This window comes from Rhea pennata, chromosome 16 (assembly GCF_028389875.1).
Source record: "Rhea pennata isolate bPtePen1 chromosome 16, bPtePen1.pri, whole genome shotgun sequence".
NCBI lineage: Eukaryota > Metazoa > Chordata > Aves > Rheiformes > Rheidae > Rhea > Rhea pennata.
This window is the reverse complement of record NC_084678.1, coordinates 13,458,605-13,475,042: the sequence shown is the minus strand read 5'-3', so window position 1 is coordinate 13,475,042 and position 16,438 is coordinate 13,458,605. Positions and strand designations below refer to the sequence as shown.

General features: G+C 40.6%; 1 protein-coding gene and 1 long non-coding RNA gene across 4 annotated transcripts in view; one reads left to right on the top strand and one right to left on the bottom strand.

Annotated features, from left to right (window-relative positions):
• Positions 1-8,999, bottom strand: part of PHACTR3 (phosphatase and actin regulator 3) — a 113,552-nt gene extending 104,553 nt beyond the window's left edge. For all 3 annotated transcript variants that reach the window (XM_062589152.1, XM_062589153.1, XM_062589154.1), the window contains exon 1: positions 8,891-8,999. In XM_062589152.1, coding sequence (XP_062445136.1) covers positions 8,891-8,999 — 109 coding nt within the window. The remainder of the gene's footprint in view (positions 1-8,890) is intronic.
• The window catches only part of LOC134147706 (uncharacterized), a 233,827-nt gene that overhangs the window by 100,458 nt on the left and 116,931 nt on the right, over positions 1-16,438 (top strand). The gene's annotated exons all lie outside the window — the stretch shown is intronic.

Below are 16,438 nucleotides of genomic sequence, written 5' to 3'. Positions count from 1 at the left end.
CTACATAAAAAAAAAAAAAAAATCAAATCAAAGTTGTCTGACCTTACAGTGAGATCTGATTTCCTTTTCTATATAACTTTCTTTTTCTTTTCCCTTCCAATTTTTCCATGAGTTGACTAGTGGACTCTGAAACACATAGACATGAGTAACTTTCACCACAACAGTAGTCCTGCTGGGTATGACTTCTGTGGTTAATGCATACTACTGGGACTTGAGAAATCCAGAATCAACTTTCAGTGGTGTCACTGGCTTCCTAAAGAAATACATACAAGATTGTTACTAATTCTCCATTCCCCGTATGTAAAATATAAGAAACACTTCTTTTAATCCACTGTTTTCTGTTTTTGTTTTTTTTCAAATTAGATTGCAAACTACTTAAAGCAGAAACACTTTCTCTTTATATGCTGCACAGTACCTGGCATAATCATGAATCTATTTCGGTTATGGCCTCTAGATGTTTCTCAGACTACACATCTGTGTTTGGAGAATCTGAGTCTGAATCTTTTTTTGTAATCTGTGATAGTTTTTGTTATGACGCGTGAAAACATCTGAAGAATTAAGGAGGGAAACAGAAACGCCCTTTGTAGAGAGTATAGAAGCAACTTGTAATACTTTTCTCTGTGATCTATGGGATACTGAAACTCTGAAAAAGCACTTTTTCTCACATAAAGCATGCTTTGAAGTTTGTATACTCAAGACCGAAGATTTCTTTCAATAAGATGCAAATGAATTATCTAGATATCAAGAAAAAAATCAATCCTACATTGTTTACACAGTGTGCAATGCCATCCCTACTGCTTTTAATGTCAAAATATTGTAGCTGCAACCAAAACCTAACTGTGAAGAAAGAACTTGTGCATAAATAACAAGGTTCCTTCTGGTGCATGGAAGAGGACTCCTAGGAGCAAGAGAAGATAATATTTAAAGTGTTCTAGACCTAAGAAATTAATTCTAACTCAACAAGGAAAATAAAGGATATAAGACAGATCTCCAGAACTGCTAGATCAGATAACTAATGCTTTTCACTGTTACATGATAGACTACCTACTCAGATTCTGATACTCAAGTTTAGACCAAATGTGCCTCAAGGGTTTTGCTAGTAGAACTGAGAATGAGAGAACTAACAAGCACCTGGAATAGCAGAATAATAGTGCACTGGCTCCCTGAAATGTGGGAGAAGAGTGCACATTTGCATTGTGTGACAGTCCCACAAGCATCCATATTTCAAGGTGAGATTCTGTCCAGTCTTTCTGCTCAGAAAAAAAAAATATTGTGAAGCTAGGAAGAAAACAGGATCCTCAGTTACTGAGTTACTTAAGAATGCAGAAGTTTCTATATATGGAAAAGAAATTCATTAACAACATTTCAGGTAGTTCCCATATGCTGACCTGATTCATATAAATCCAGTCTGTTATGACACTATATAATCGGTATTTCTGCTTCTTCAATACAGAGGTTTAAATGGGTTAAAAATCTTTCCAGTAACATTCAGACTACCTGCCAACTTGAGATTTAGGGAAAAAAGGAGAAATGTAAAACACTTCTTTTTCCCATTAAAGTTCTATATTTCATTAACGGAACTCTAATATTTGGCTAACCACTAAGTCTCCTTAGTGGGAGATTGGGAACAGTCCAATCTTGGAAAAGCCTAAAAAAAACCCTAAACATGAATAGTACACATATTAACTGATCTCATTTAACTACTGCAAAAGCAATATTAAAATGTAACTTCCCCAGCCGCTGTCCTGAGTTCGAAAAACCAAACTGGGTAGTTACAGTTCCAGTTAGTCAAATAACCAGGCAGCCAGCTTAAAGCAGAGTGTGTGTTAAGTGTGCATCTTGTTGAGTGGTATTTGACATAATGATACTACACTATTGTCACAAACCTAAATATGTGCAGTAGCTAAATGACTTTTAAGTGTTGATCCTATGTTGGTGCATGCATCTGCCTCCTCTGTGCAGCTTGCCCAAGTGCTCTATGCCCATTACCCTCTCCAGAAACAGAGAGATTACTCTCCTCTCCTGGACCTGCTGTAGAAGAGCTGCCATGTGTTGAGTCCTCCCACTGGGGAGGGGACTTTAGGGTAAGAGATCCTCTATCACAGAAGGATGGATAAAAGAAGGGAGTTCTGTGCTTCTAGTGAAGTTCCTCTGCAGGACGGGACCTGGTGTCCAGTTAGATTAGATCAGCAAGGGACTGGAGATTTAATGAGAAAGAAAACAAGCTTCCAAAAAACACAGTGGCCCCTTTGTAAAACAGTAATTAGCTTTGCAGTACTTGGTAATACTGTGATGATTTTTCTGGTACCACATCATGAAAGACTCTCACTGCAAATTCCCACAAATAGCAAGTGTTTTGGGGAGCCTTATAACACTGAAAGCTGGATTTCAGAGTAGAAGGAAATGAGATATTAATTTGGAACATAAATTAATGTCCTGTATGTTTCTAGTCCCTCCTGAATGCTTCTGTCTCCGAGTATAGCCCCTGTGGTATCGTATGAGGAACTAAATATATGTGGAACAGTAAGTTTCTGCTGGTAGCCTTTTGGTTGGATTAGAACAGAAACATCTGACTTTAAGTGAAGGAGCTTAAAATATAATAAAGCTCCATATATACAAAAAATAAGGTAAAGTCATAAACTGGAGTGAAAGCACTGCCTAGCTTATTTAATTTCAATCACAAATTAATACTTTGGGGAAAGGATGTAGGAGACCTGACACACTCCTTACTCCAGAAGAAATATGATGCGGGGCAAAGAAACTCTGTTAACAGAACTCACTGGCTGATACAGGACAATGAAATCCAGACCAGAATCATTCTGGTGGGAGAAATACATTCAATAAGTGGCTTGGCTCAACTGTTAATATCCAAGTTGAAAATTAATGTAACTAAATATGTCATGGCTAAGCCTGTTCAGTCCCTGATTTAAGTTGCAGGAGTCTAAATGACCTCCAAAGGATGACAGCACCATCCAGTTGTCAGGCAGGGCATCAACAGCATCTTTTCCTGTCTTGATCCTCACTCTGTTCTGATTTTGCTTGAGTCTTCTGCACATGTTTTAAGTGCATGGTTAAGTGTTTTTCTGAATTATGGGCCTACAAAGAATATGATTTGCAGCAAAAATCACTGGAGCAGATTCAGAATGTTGGCACCAATCTATCTGCAGTCCAATTGTACCCCTCATTTTCCGTGCCTTCCCTTTTTTCTTCACAAATATTTGCAGCTCCAACCTACTACACTTTGCTTTTAATATGCTACTAAGTTGAGTTTTCAAATCTTTCTTGCCAGTAGCTTCCAATATCATTCAATCAACCAATGCATTGTCCTGATGGCTAAAAAGGAGGAAAAGCATAGCTCTCCAGTGTTCCCTAACACTATATATGAGACTCATCAAAATGAGGAAACTTTCAGAAAGAATGACTCCTTCAAGCAATTAATGTTAATTAAAATTTTAGCAGCGTAAACTAACCCTGAAAGGCTATGAGAAACCAATGGTAGACATCTGAAGGGAGTGATCCACTTTATCCAGGCTAATTTGCAGCTTCAAACAAGAAAAAGAAAAGCCAAGAGATATAGAATATTTCTATACTTAATGTTTTATTTCATCATGATTTTCCTGGAGGCCTTATTATATGGCTGATGTCCTTATATTGCATACAAAACTGCTAGTAACAGGTCATCTTTTAGTCCAAGGAGAAACAGTCTCTCAGAATCCTGGAAAAATACTTACAAGAATGTTTCTTGCTACAAAGCTTTTGAATTATGATAACTAGAAACAATGATGAAGGAACTTAAAGATTTATGCAGTTGTTATCTCCCTCAACTTAATTTAGTTCTCAAGGGCTGCTGATTACACACAGTACCAGTAGGGAAAAAAAAAGTGAATCAATGTCAGGCAGCAACATATGCATACATGTCTGGAACTATTTTGAAGTAGCTTTAACTTGTCAGATCTTGAAGCACACCATAGCATAGGATAGTGCCTGAGAATCCTCCTTCTCTCCTTCATCATGTACTTCATAAGTCTTCTCCAACTAGAATGCTAGAAATTATGTTAATACAGCCGTTGATGAGATCTAATACTACTGTTTGCACTGCAACAGCTCCTTGCCTTGGTACAGATCCTACACTGGAGGAGAAGGCAGGTACAGTGGACCATTGGCAACATCTGCTGAAGACCTCAGTTGTGCCAGTCCTGACAAAGTATTCTTTAATTGAATGATGCCAGGGAGGAAAAGTAGCGGTATAAAGAGCAAAATGTGATAGCATCAGTGTATACCTCTGCACATTAAAATGGATTATCCCCAAACTACTGGGGGGATGGCATTTTCGTGTTGTCATGGTTGCCTGCTTCTTCTCAAGTAATACCTAGCTTTGAGATGCAGTGCTCTTCTTCATTCTGTGAAGCCCTGTTTTTTCTATGAATACAAACCAAATGAGATTGTCCGTTGTTTTTATGTCCCTTGACTGCTGGAAGGATATAATGAGATCAATATTTTGGTTTCCTGAAACTCTCTCTCAAATAGATGGTCATGTTGAAATCTGCTTTTTATTTCACATCCCTGGCCTCTTTAGGCTCTCCTTTCTCTCTTGATCCTTCCCTGGAGAGATGGGGAATGGAAAAGGAAGGAAAAAAAGAAAAAGAAAACTATGATCTCTGGGATTAATGAAATGCCTCTTTGCGTTATGTTCTTTAACGTAACTAGTTGTCTTTTAGAGTTTTAATCAATTTCTCTCACCTTTTAATTTTTTTAATTGGAGTGTAACTAGTATTTTATCAGTTTTCATAATGAAATTCTCAAAATTCTGCTTGAGGTTATGGCAGGATGTAATATTTTCTAGAGTAGTTTTGTGTAGTTTAGACAGCTGACATTTTCAGCTCAAAGGTAGTGCCATATCTATAATCAAGTAAGTTGTCGATATATAAAATCTGATACAATAGGATGTTCTGGCATTCTCCCAATTCTCTTAATTGGCAGCAGAAAGATGCTACTGGTTTAAAAAATCTTTCCTATGAGGATTCCCAAATGAAAGTTGTGCTGGTTCATTTCCTATGAACCTGGCATTAAGTCATGGCACAATAACAGAAGTGAAATTAACCTTCTTAAAGACAGCACTGTCCAAAGATAGTCTACAGTTAAGTAAGACACAAGTATTTCGAGGTGAATTTCTGAAGTTCGGGATGTATTACTTTTTAAGGCTTGCACAGTTAATGTGACAGTGTGCTTAAATTAAGGCTGAAATATGAAGTCCAGTGTTTGTTGTACTATACTAATTTTTGTAAAATACACCTTAAATAATGGGCTAAAGCATATTATTTATCTTAAAGGGGAACATAACCAATTAAAACAAAGAAACATTCATTCCTTCTTACATTTCTTATACTGTTTCCAGTATTCCCTGTACTAAGAATAGGAGCTATATACACCATTTAACAGCTGGAGGAAATTGTCTATTTGTCATTAAAGCCTGCCATAGATAACTACAGACCATATTTCCTTCTCAGACCATGACTGTGATATATTAGTTGATCACTGTGAGGAGCTGCTATTTAATTAAAGCTGCATTGAAGGATCTAAATCAGCAAATTTCTATCTGTTTTAGTATAAGTAACTATTAACTGCCTCTAGTCCAGTGTACTGAACACCTTGTTTATCTTATTTACTACAGGAACATTTAATAAGATGCTAGTAGTATCTGAGGAGTTTAAAGTTTTTTTTACACATTTAGTTAGGAATTTCACTGTGATCTGTCAAGACAACCTCTGTTCTAGCAAATCAAGATAAAAAATAGCTTTCTATTTCTACAATGAATGCTTTGTGAAGAAAAAAATACTCTTGATAAGAAGCTTTATCATGAAGCCTTGATTGTTCAAAGCTTGGAGTAATTTCTGCTTTCACTGGCATCAGTCAGGATTGTGAGCTTCCAGAACTGGAAAATCACCATATAAGGCTATTTGAATCAGGTAGTTACTTAGTTATTGTGTGCTACTACTGTAAGAAGACAAATTTAGCTTTTTAGGCTTTTTTCTTAAAAGCCTTGTAGCTTTAGTTGCATGTGAGAAACTCCCTTTGAGATCTGATCTCAAGTTAGAGTCCATGAAAAAGTTGCAAATGAAAGCTAAGCAGATTACAATAGGAAGGTGAACTAACACTTGCCATCTGCAGTCTCTTCATCCCGAGTTCCTTGAGTCTGATGTTTACATTACTTAGTATCAGATAAAAGGGATTATGTGGTTCAGTGATAAAGGAGTCTGAACTCCTGCAAGACAGCAGGCAAGTCTTGTAACCTTGCTGTGTACAGTCAATACAACTGTTAAGCTGGTGTTTCAAGACAGAAGGGAAAACTGAGCATTGCATCAGCGAATGTTCTTAGGTAAACACATGAAAAGCTGTACACTGCCACATCTACATTCTCAGCTGTTCGGTGCCATGATTTTTCCTGGGTAAAGCTAGATTAAAAAAAATACTGTTAATTGTATACGTCAAGAAGAGGAACATAAATTCCATCTTCAAACAAAACCCTTGTGAACAGCAGGAAAATCTTTAGAAAACAGGCCAGGCTGGCTTCATCTATTACCACATTCCCTGCTTTGATATACTTTCCTAGAGTAGACATGGACTAATGAACTAGTACAGAATAATCCTTGACCACATCATGTGTTGAAGAAAATCTTATGACAAAGTAAGACTATGTCTCCAGAAGGAATATAGTGTCATTCAAATGCTACACAAAAGTAGGAATGTTTTTGTAGGGAGCCTTCAGTCATATCCTTACTTTGCTATTGCCTTATTTGTCTATATAATTTAAATGTATTATTTAAATATAAATAAAAATGCATGTTTAGTTTTTAAACTAAGAATCCTACATTGTCAAATAGAAAATGTATTTCAATCCTTCTCTGTAGGGCTTATCTTCAAGCAGGGTTGGAATGTAAACACACACTTTGTACTGTTTAGTGCTCCTAAGAGTTTCTTTTGACTTATAGTCCATAGATGATTGCATTGATACTATAATGATAACAAAATTATCTTACTGAAGAGTAAAGTAATAAAAAATACAATTATATAGTTTGGCATATATATTTCTTACAGTTGAATAAATTATTTTTCATTTTTTTTGAATAGCTGATTGCATGAATGTATGTATGAATTAGTATCACTCAGAGCCTGAGTGACTACTTACAATACTGCGTGATATTACTGTGGTAAAATATTATTTAAATAATATCTGTTTACTTCAGTATCAATTTTAGGCATATAGGTGCCCAATACTGTTTGATAAAATAATTTAAAATAGATAGAAGACCTGAAAAGCTTACCAAACCTGCTAACTATTCTCACTAACCATTTATACCTCCTTAATGCAATCCTGCAGAAAAAACATACCTACTTATCACCTTTTGTTTCTCCCCACATATTGTTTATAAATCATTATACCATAAAAGACATCTTTTCTTGGGCATTTGTATAGCTTCTGCCATGCAATAGGACACTGATTATCTGATGAAGTCTGTACTGGGGGGGAAATACTATGTACAGATAGTTCTTTCACCTTACAAAAAAAATAACATTTTAAAATATTTTCTCTATGTCAGACATGTTGTGTACATTCTTTGTTGCATATTTCAAAAAGATCAAAATTATTGACTAGCAGAAAAGAACATGGGGGAATTAAAACTGAGATTTCCTATGCCTTTCCTTTCATTAGTCACTTCTGCTTTCAGAAATCAAATGGCAGAAATGTACATTCCTCTTTCAGTCAAGATTGCCCCTTTGGGAGTGAGTCGAGCAGTTCATGTTAGAAGAGTCCTTTGTTCCCTTTACTTAGGGTATCAGAACAGTTGGGCATCAGAGATAAATCATCTATTGTTTCTGTTAATTTAATTTGTATTTCACTGCAGAGCAGGGTGCTCAGAATTGCTTGGTAAAACAAATAAATAAGAAAAACTAAAATAGTCACAAATATTAATATCTTAATTGATTCAAAAGGGAACATTGTAGTAGATCTTTCAAAGGAGACAAGAGTATTTTATTTACTCACTAATCTGAAAAAAGCAGGAATTAATGTCCAATCCAAAATTGCATTCAGGGACTGTCTCTTGCATGTTGATAGTCCCTGACCCAAGACCCAAACCCCAAACCCCTTCTTAGCTGCACACTTCAGTGTACCGGGCAGTAATGATCAACATCCCATTCATTGTCTTATGCTATGTTTGTCCTCGCTGTTTTGTTCGGCTAGCCCTTCCTGTTCTTGCATGATCTCTAGGTTTATGTAAACTGGCTCTTAGCCTTTGCTTCCAGCTTGTTGTTGGACCTTTCCTTGCTGTCACATCACATTAAAGCGCATCACACTAAAGTGATGTAGTTTTTCAAGTTGTTTCTTTTTTTCTCTAAAGGGGTCATCACTGCTTAGATTGTGACAATCTGAAATTACTGAGTCACCACCAACAGACATGTAGAATTATTCCTCAAAGTAAACTTAAGCTGGAAACATCATTAGCCAGTTTTAAAGGGGGAGGGGGGAGCTAATCGCAGTATTCTATTTATATTCTAGCAATTCAGCCCTGTCCCTCCAGCACCACCCTGTGTGACTGCACTTCCTAAGAAGATTACACTTCTCCCCACGAAGTGAAAATTACCTTCTTGTGGGGAGAAAGCGTTTAATTACGGCCCCGCTTCCCCTTGTCGCCATGGTGATCCCAGGCAAACAGCCGGTTCCCTTCTGCTTTATCAGCGCCGATGCCCCCCCCCCCCCACACACACACACACGCCCCGCGAAGTCCTCCCCGAGGTCGGGGCGAGCCGCGGCTGCCGCGCTGGTGCCGGCGGTGCCCGGGCGCGGAGGCGCCGGGCCCGGCCGCCCCTCAGCGGGGCGACGCGCCCTTACCTGGGTGCTGCGGGGCGGCGGTGCCCGCGGGCTCGGTGAGGATGCTGGGGTCGCTCTGCGACCTGCCTCGCGGGAGGAAACACCCGGTGCCTTCTTCGGATGCGGCCATGAGGTGGAGGGCGGGCGGGCGGCTCAGAGGCGGGGGGAGGAGGAGGCGGCGCGCATGGGGCCGCAGGCGGCCGGGCGGCGGCGGCGGGGAGGGGGCGTCAGCCGGGCAAGCCGAGCCGCGGCAGCATCTTCGCCGGCGCCGTGGGCAGGCTGCGGCGCGGCGCTCAGAGGGCAGCCGCCGGCGCCGCGGCGCGGCGGGCCATGCCGCCGCGGCGGTGGGGAAGAGCCGGGCCGCGGGCCCGCCGCCGCCGCCGCCGTCCCCTGCCTCCCGCCGAGCGCTGCCCGCGGCGTCGCCTCAAGCCGCCGCGCCGCCGGGAGCATCTGTCGGAAAACATGGGGATTCTCCCATCGTGCCCCGCGCGCGGCCGCGTGACGTCACGGCGAGGGGGGGGGGGCGCCGCACCTGCACTGCACAAAGGCGGGGGCCGCCGCAGGTGCGCGCGGCGTCCGGGCGCCGCTCCCGCCGCGGGCACGTGACGGCGGGAAGGGGCCGCGCCCCGCCCCGCCCCGCCCCGCCCCGCCGCCCGGGCTGTGGGGCGAGGGTCGCGCCATGACGCCACGCGGCGCGCGTGGGGCACGGCCCTCTCAAGCCCGCCCTCCGCCGCCCGGGCTCGCACCAGGCGCGAGGAGCTCGGTGCCACGGCGAGGCTGCCGCCGCCTTGGTTCGCCTGAGGCGGCTGTCGCCACCCGGGCCCGTGGGCTGCGTTTCTCAGCGTTTTATTTTAATTGTTTTTATTCTTTTCCCCCAACTCCGGTCAGAAAGTACCGATTCATCCCTGGTGAGGTGCGGGGGGCGCGTGGCAGTCCCCTCTGCGCCTCGCTGAGGGGGCGTCCCCACGGTGCGGCTCCGGAGCGAGTTTCCGCGTTGCCCAAAGCCCTGTGCGGGCTGGCGTCTCTGGGGAATGGCTTGAACAGCCGCGCTTGTGTGCTGTGCCATGGGCTTGGGGCGCTTGTTAATAAAGGGGTGTCTTAACAGTGGTTTCACTGAAAGGGGATATTTTGACTAACGTTAAGTTGTTTGGTTTGGGAATTTCCTTAAAAATAAGAATGGGGTAGTTGTGGTCTTTTTTTTTCTGTTAAATCAGAAGTGATTGCGGCCCACTGGTGGGTGGGTGCCAGCAGAGGGGCTGCTCACGTGCACTCAGTGCTCCAGGCAGTGTCTCCTTTGCTGAGCATTGACCTGTAAAAAGCAAAGGTGCTTTGTAATCACTCTCCTAGTAAAGAAGTCATACAGAGCGTTCAATCCTGTTAGAATTACGTAGGTTTTCTCTTCATTTATTGTAGCAAGGTGGTGTTTAGAAACATGTATTAAACCTTGCTTTTGTCTTTGTGTGGGACTGGTATTAAGGAATATGCACAGATACAAGTAGACTTCTTATGCTGACCTGGTAGCAATGACTGAAGGTGAAGTTGCCTGATGCTTCCCATTGTAACATGGATATAAATCTGCCAGATATTAAGGATGGAACTTCCTGTGTCAGAAAACTTGCCATTGGTTCAATTATTCATTTTTTGATGACTTATGTATGATTTTTTCATACATATTTTGTTTTTACAGGACCCCAAACAAGTATGCTTTAGCCATTCCTGAAAGTAAGAGCAAAGGAAACTGTTTTCTAAATACAACATAATCCCTCATGTATATCACATTAAGAACTATATTTGCCCTTCTGTCCTGAGGCAGAGGTTTCAGAGATGGCCAGCTGCACACATCTCCCTCTGGAAGTAATCTTTGGACTAGGTATTCCTTGATGTTTGGTCAACTTAGTGACCTTTAAAAAAATAATAATAACCTGTGGGCATTCTTTTAATATAATGCTTGATGACAAAATTATTCCAAGACTTCATTTGAACAAGGCCTGAGTGTGGCTTTTCTGGTGATGCCTGCCCAGGGGTAGGGTAAGTTGCTGCATGTAACAGTGAGTATGAATACTGTCATGAGAACAGAAATTGAACAAGGGGTTTAAAGCAAAATATCAAAGAGTTTCTCGTTCAATGCATACTATACTCTTTTGCTTTGTATAAGGCAGATCCTAATGAAAAAGTAGCATGTGGTACCATAATCAAAAGCTGTATCATAGTGCAAAAGAATAAATGAAGGTAGCAGGGGCATTTTGTAGTTTTTTTGAGAACTTACTATTGCATTTTTGACACATTTTTAATGTCAGTTTTTGTAATGAGCTCTAACCTTGTGAGCAAAAAAACTCATTGTAATTCCAAAAAGACAGCTAATGAGCCATTTTTATCATGCCATAAAACATCCCTGAAGAAACAAATGAGCAAATAAAAACAAAATGTAAATCTTTAAGGGATATTCTAAAGACATTAGGATGTGTTTTGTATCCCCTTTTCCTCTAGAGCCAATTACAATTTTAAAAATTGTGTTAAAATGCTAAATATTGTGAAAAAAAGTGTATTTACTTGTATGTCTTTTAGTTTCATGTTAATAACAATGTGTCTATTTGCACTTTCTATTTCATGATCTTAAAGTAGCTTCCACAGTCCTTCTGGCAGCAAACCCCAAGTTTATCCATGAGTGAAAAGATTTGAGGCAAAGAGTTTCCTTCATGTTGAAGGACAAATGCCACAAGGAAATGAGCATTCTTACTGAAGTAAATACAAGTTGGATGCAAGCCCCAACCAATATAATCCAGGTATTTTGATGCATGAATACCCTGAAAGTCATAAGGAAGCTAAGACTGGTCCTAGTTGTACTGCTAGGCATATGAAAAATTGTGAAAACTGTACTGAAGTTCCTTTTGACTACTTGATATAATTATATAAATGTGACAAAAATACTTGCAGCATCAGAGCTACTGTAATTAGTAACATAATTCTCTATTTTCTGTCTACAAGAGTTTTGTGGTAAATAAGATTGCAACATTTTCCAGTAAGTACACTGAACTGATACCTCTTTTTCCTCTCAGTGTATATCCAGTCTTTGATCTTTATGATGAAAAGTTAGATTTTTTTTTTCTAATTTAGTGGTGTGTGATATTTCTGTAACTGGAATCCATTTAGTGACAAAAACTACTTCTTAAAATGAAATATCAATACAAAGAACACAAAAGATAAACTTAATTTAGTTCTATGTGTGTTGCACAAAAAAACCAATGCATTTCCATATTATATACCTTCCCTTGATTAATTAAAAAAAAATCTGTTTGGTAGACAGTTGAACTGCTGTTTCGTGGTTCAGTTATATAAAACAACTTGTGTGTGTTGGAAATTGAGTCATCCTCTGAGGAGAAGGAAAAGAGGTGAGTCATGTCAATGGTACTTTTCGTGAGTCAGCAGAATGTTGAACATTGAATGTTGAATGTTGTCATTTTCATTGCTGTGAAGCCCGTATGTGATCCCTGAAGGTTGTTCTGATCTTTGAATAGCACCACAGAAAGGAGAAGAAAAAAAGAGGGAAAAAAAAAAAAAAAAAAAAAAGAAAGCTCAGGATACATTTTGACTGACAGTATCAACTTTAATGTTAACATTGTTTCGATGACCAAGGGAAAAATACCCTTGCTCCAAGCAATTTGCTTAGATGAAGCAATAGAAAGTATTTGTTCAGTTGCATGTGATTCTTAACCTAGCTTTTCAGATCTTATGCCTGCCTGTCATAGTTTAGTATGCTTACGCTAACAGTAAAGAAGAATACTTCGGCTGTCTATTTGCTGTGTGTGTGTGAACACGTGCGCATGTGTGTTGGGAGGGTTTCCTCAGATGTATCTTGGTAAAAGGACATAGGGCATATTTTGAGCCTTTATTCTCTCAAGAAGGTAAGAGAAATGCATGTCACTGAGAACAGATACAAGTGTCATCCAGAAGTCATAACTGTGTAACTATGAAGACTGGAAAGATCTCTTCTCCAAGTGAATAAGCATCAGGGATTTGTTTTTGGTAGCTGCAGATACATATTCACATTTAACATCTCTGGTAGTTAAGAGCTATTCTAGAACTCACTCATCTAATTTTCACACTTGCTTTCTCTCACAGCTATACTGCTCTGTCTGTCATTTTATGATGACTGAAGGAGCAGGAAAGGAGAAGGCATGGGAAAATGTAAGAGAAAACAGCTCAGCTGCATGCCTTCTTGACAAACTGCTCACATATATCCTTCCAGGTAGCAGTGTAATGACAAAGAATGTAAACCTGTGCTCTATTTCCATGGTTCCAAATTATGCATCTTATAATAGTAACAGCAACCTAACAGTTTATGGAGAGGGAACTCCCATCTGTGACATGCAAAGGCCAGTAGAGAATTACAGGGATGTGATAATTGTGCATAATAATTGTGTGTAAGAAGCAGGGAAAAGACAGCTTTGTGTGGAAGACAGTGGAAGACTCCTGCAGTGCTATCAAAGCAAGTGAGGCTGGAGGTGATATGCCATGTAAATACTGCTTGTGGTGATTCAAGTGCTGAAGGAGTGAATCTGTTTTCCTTTCTGTTTTTTCTCTAAGACCTCAAAATTTCTGAGGGAAAGGGGAATATATCTAACTTACACTGCAGGTCTAAATCTTATTGCTTTTTTCATTGCCTTTGGGGGAACACACATCCTTTATACAGATCTTCCCTTTTTAATACGCACAGTTTTCTTGAGGAGGAACGTGGCTAAAGTTCCCTGTAATTCTCACTTTTATTCTGAAAGGATTCCATGGTATCAGATACAGGGGAAAAGTGTAGACATGGAAGGTCTGAAGGCAATATCTAATACAACTTAAGCTCTCTAGGCAATACCAATTAGTACAGGAAAACCCAGTGAAGTGTTTCTTGTTACAGTCATGAGATGCAGGTTTTAGACTTAAGGATAAAAGAAATGGCATAAAGAATCTGGAGTTTGTTGTAAACATCCAAAAATACTGCATAAGATTGCCTAGAAAAATATTTCGATTGTCATGCTTGATCTGTCCCTTAATCAGTGTAATCTGGTTGGAATCTCTCAGATGAGAGATCTTGCCACGGATGAGCTTCTGGCTCACCTAAAGGGGAACATTTTCTGCTGACTTCATTTCCCCTTCCCTTTCTGCCCTCTCCGCCAGGTCCTTTCCCAAACACGTGTATTTTCCGCCGTTGAAAGGCTCTTTCCCGCCCGCCTGCGCCCCGCGGGACGGTGCTTCCGCATGGCCGGCTGGGACGGAGCAGAGCCCGCGCTGCCGCGCGCCGCTGTCCTGAGGTGCTGGGCGGCAGCGCCAGGGGGCGCGCGGCCCCTAACGGCCCCTAACGGCCCCTAACGGCCCCTAACGGCCCCTAACGGCCCCTAACGGCCCCTAACGGCCGTTGGTGCGCGCGGCGTTCGAGGGCTGCTTGGCCTCCTTGTCCCAGCCGCGGTGTGCTTTCTCTTTACGTTTGGCCAAAAAGGAAGCTAGTTCTGTGGTGTACACCCCGTGGAAGGGATTTCTGCCCTGCTTTCCCTTGAGGCTTTTAGGGAGGATTTCACAAACACGCTCCTTGTTGAGTTTGCCGCGTGCCTTCCGTTGGTCTTCTCCAAACTGCAGGTGGAGGCTGAGGAGAGGTTGAACGAGAGGATCCAGGTCCTGCCCTGCATTATGCCCTACCAGCTTTGTCCGGGATTTACTTCAGCTTGTCAGGTATTTGACCCTGGGTTTTAACTTCGGCTCTGTGGAATCAGGAGCCTCATTTTATTAGGATATCCTAGGCCAATATAGCACTATATAAATGTTAATTAATAGTTTGATCATGTTGACTGGTTAAGCCTTTTTTGTCTGATTTGTTGTTGAAGAAGGGAAAGCTGCTTTTCTAATGACTTCTGAGTAGGTGGAAACAACAGTACTTTCTTTCGCATTTAACTCTTTACTTGTTAAGGAAAACCATTTTCTGCCAGATCTGTATCACACTTTCTGTATTTTTTCAGTTTACAAGAAGGCAAAACATCTTAATTTCTGCAGTCACACACTCTGCTCAACAGAGATTTTTCAGATTCAGGACTGGTTCAGGTTTGAAATCATAGAATCATAAGGTTGGAAGGGAGCTTTGGAGATCATCTAGTCCAACTCTCAGCATAGCCCCATAGGGGGATTGAACCCATGACCTTGGCATTAGCAGCACCACACTCTAACCAACTGAGCTAAACCCAAATTTGTTGTTTGTCTTTATTATGGTAGTGGCTAATGAATACGAAAATAGAATCCCAATGTGTTAGCCAGCCACTGTCCACCAGTGTAAGAAGAGTGGGGTTCTGTAAGCCCTACAGTTCAGGCAATCAGAGCTGTACAATCAGGAATTATTCTCAAACCCAGAGCTGGTACTTCACTACTGCATTTGTCCTTAGGAAGGCTTATCTCTACTATGAGATAAGCAATGTGTTTATTGATCTTGGAAACAGTAGTAATATTTGTGATCAGAAAGGGCTGTTTCATCTTCAAAGTACTGCAGAGACATTAACTAATTATTTAGGATTGTAAAAACTATGGACTTCAGTTACTGACACAAGTCCACAACTAACACAGCAGCCAGAAGTTCTGTGCAGGGATTTGTCTCCCTTTTTGGGGCCTAGAAGACTGATTGCCTCTGATTTTTTTCATACATCAACTTGGTAAATTAAGAACTTGTTTGTATTTCAAGTATCTTGGGGTGATAGCAAAGCCTTTTAGAATGTTTTTTAGAGACTCAGTCTCTAGATGCTGGACAAGAGTCACCTCTCCAGATCACTTCCACCCCTGTTTTCTACAATAATAGCAATGGATTCCAAAAGGATATAGTGATAGAGATCAGTATGGAAAACTTAGTTTTACATGCTGTATACAAGATGTAATTACAAATTTTGTAAATGAGCAGATGCATTTTATATTAGACATATGCAAAAACTGCATTTTAAGAGAAATATTGATGGTCCAGAGAGCGTCACTTCCGAAAATATAAAGTCCCATGTGATAGACAAATGTATCTTGATACCTGAACATACCTTGGCTTGAATTCTGATATAAAGTATTATCAGAAGCCTCATTTGAGGCCATGATGTGGCTACTCTGCCACACAAGTTTAACACAAAGGTAACATATTAGAAGGTAAGTAGAATAAATTTGTTTCTAGTTCTAGTTGTATCAATAATTTGCTTTTGTGACTTGTAGACTAGATTGAAGTGTGTACTGAAACCAAACACCAGCTGAATTCAAAGGAGCTTATAGAATCATAGAATGGGGAATGGAAGGATATATACCTTTGTTCCGTTCATCTGACTTGTTTCTTGTTTCTTAGTTAGTCTTTTCTTTCAATCTTAGTCTTTTTAACATGCTTTATACACTTGAATATACAAATTTATTTGCATCTTCCTGTAATATTCTTTTCATAAGTGTCACATGAAGAGCAGCAAATATACTATTCTTTTTATCAGACAGTAAATATGTTTTTGCCCTTCAGTGCTAGGTTTCCACTGGTATTTCTATGTTGACTTTACATCAGACTGATGAATGTAGAGCATATTCTCT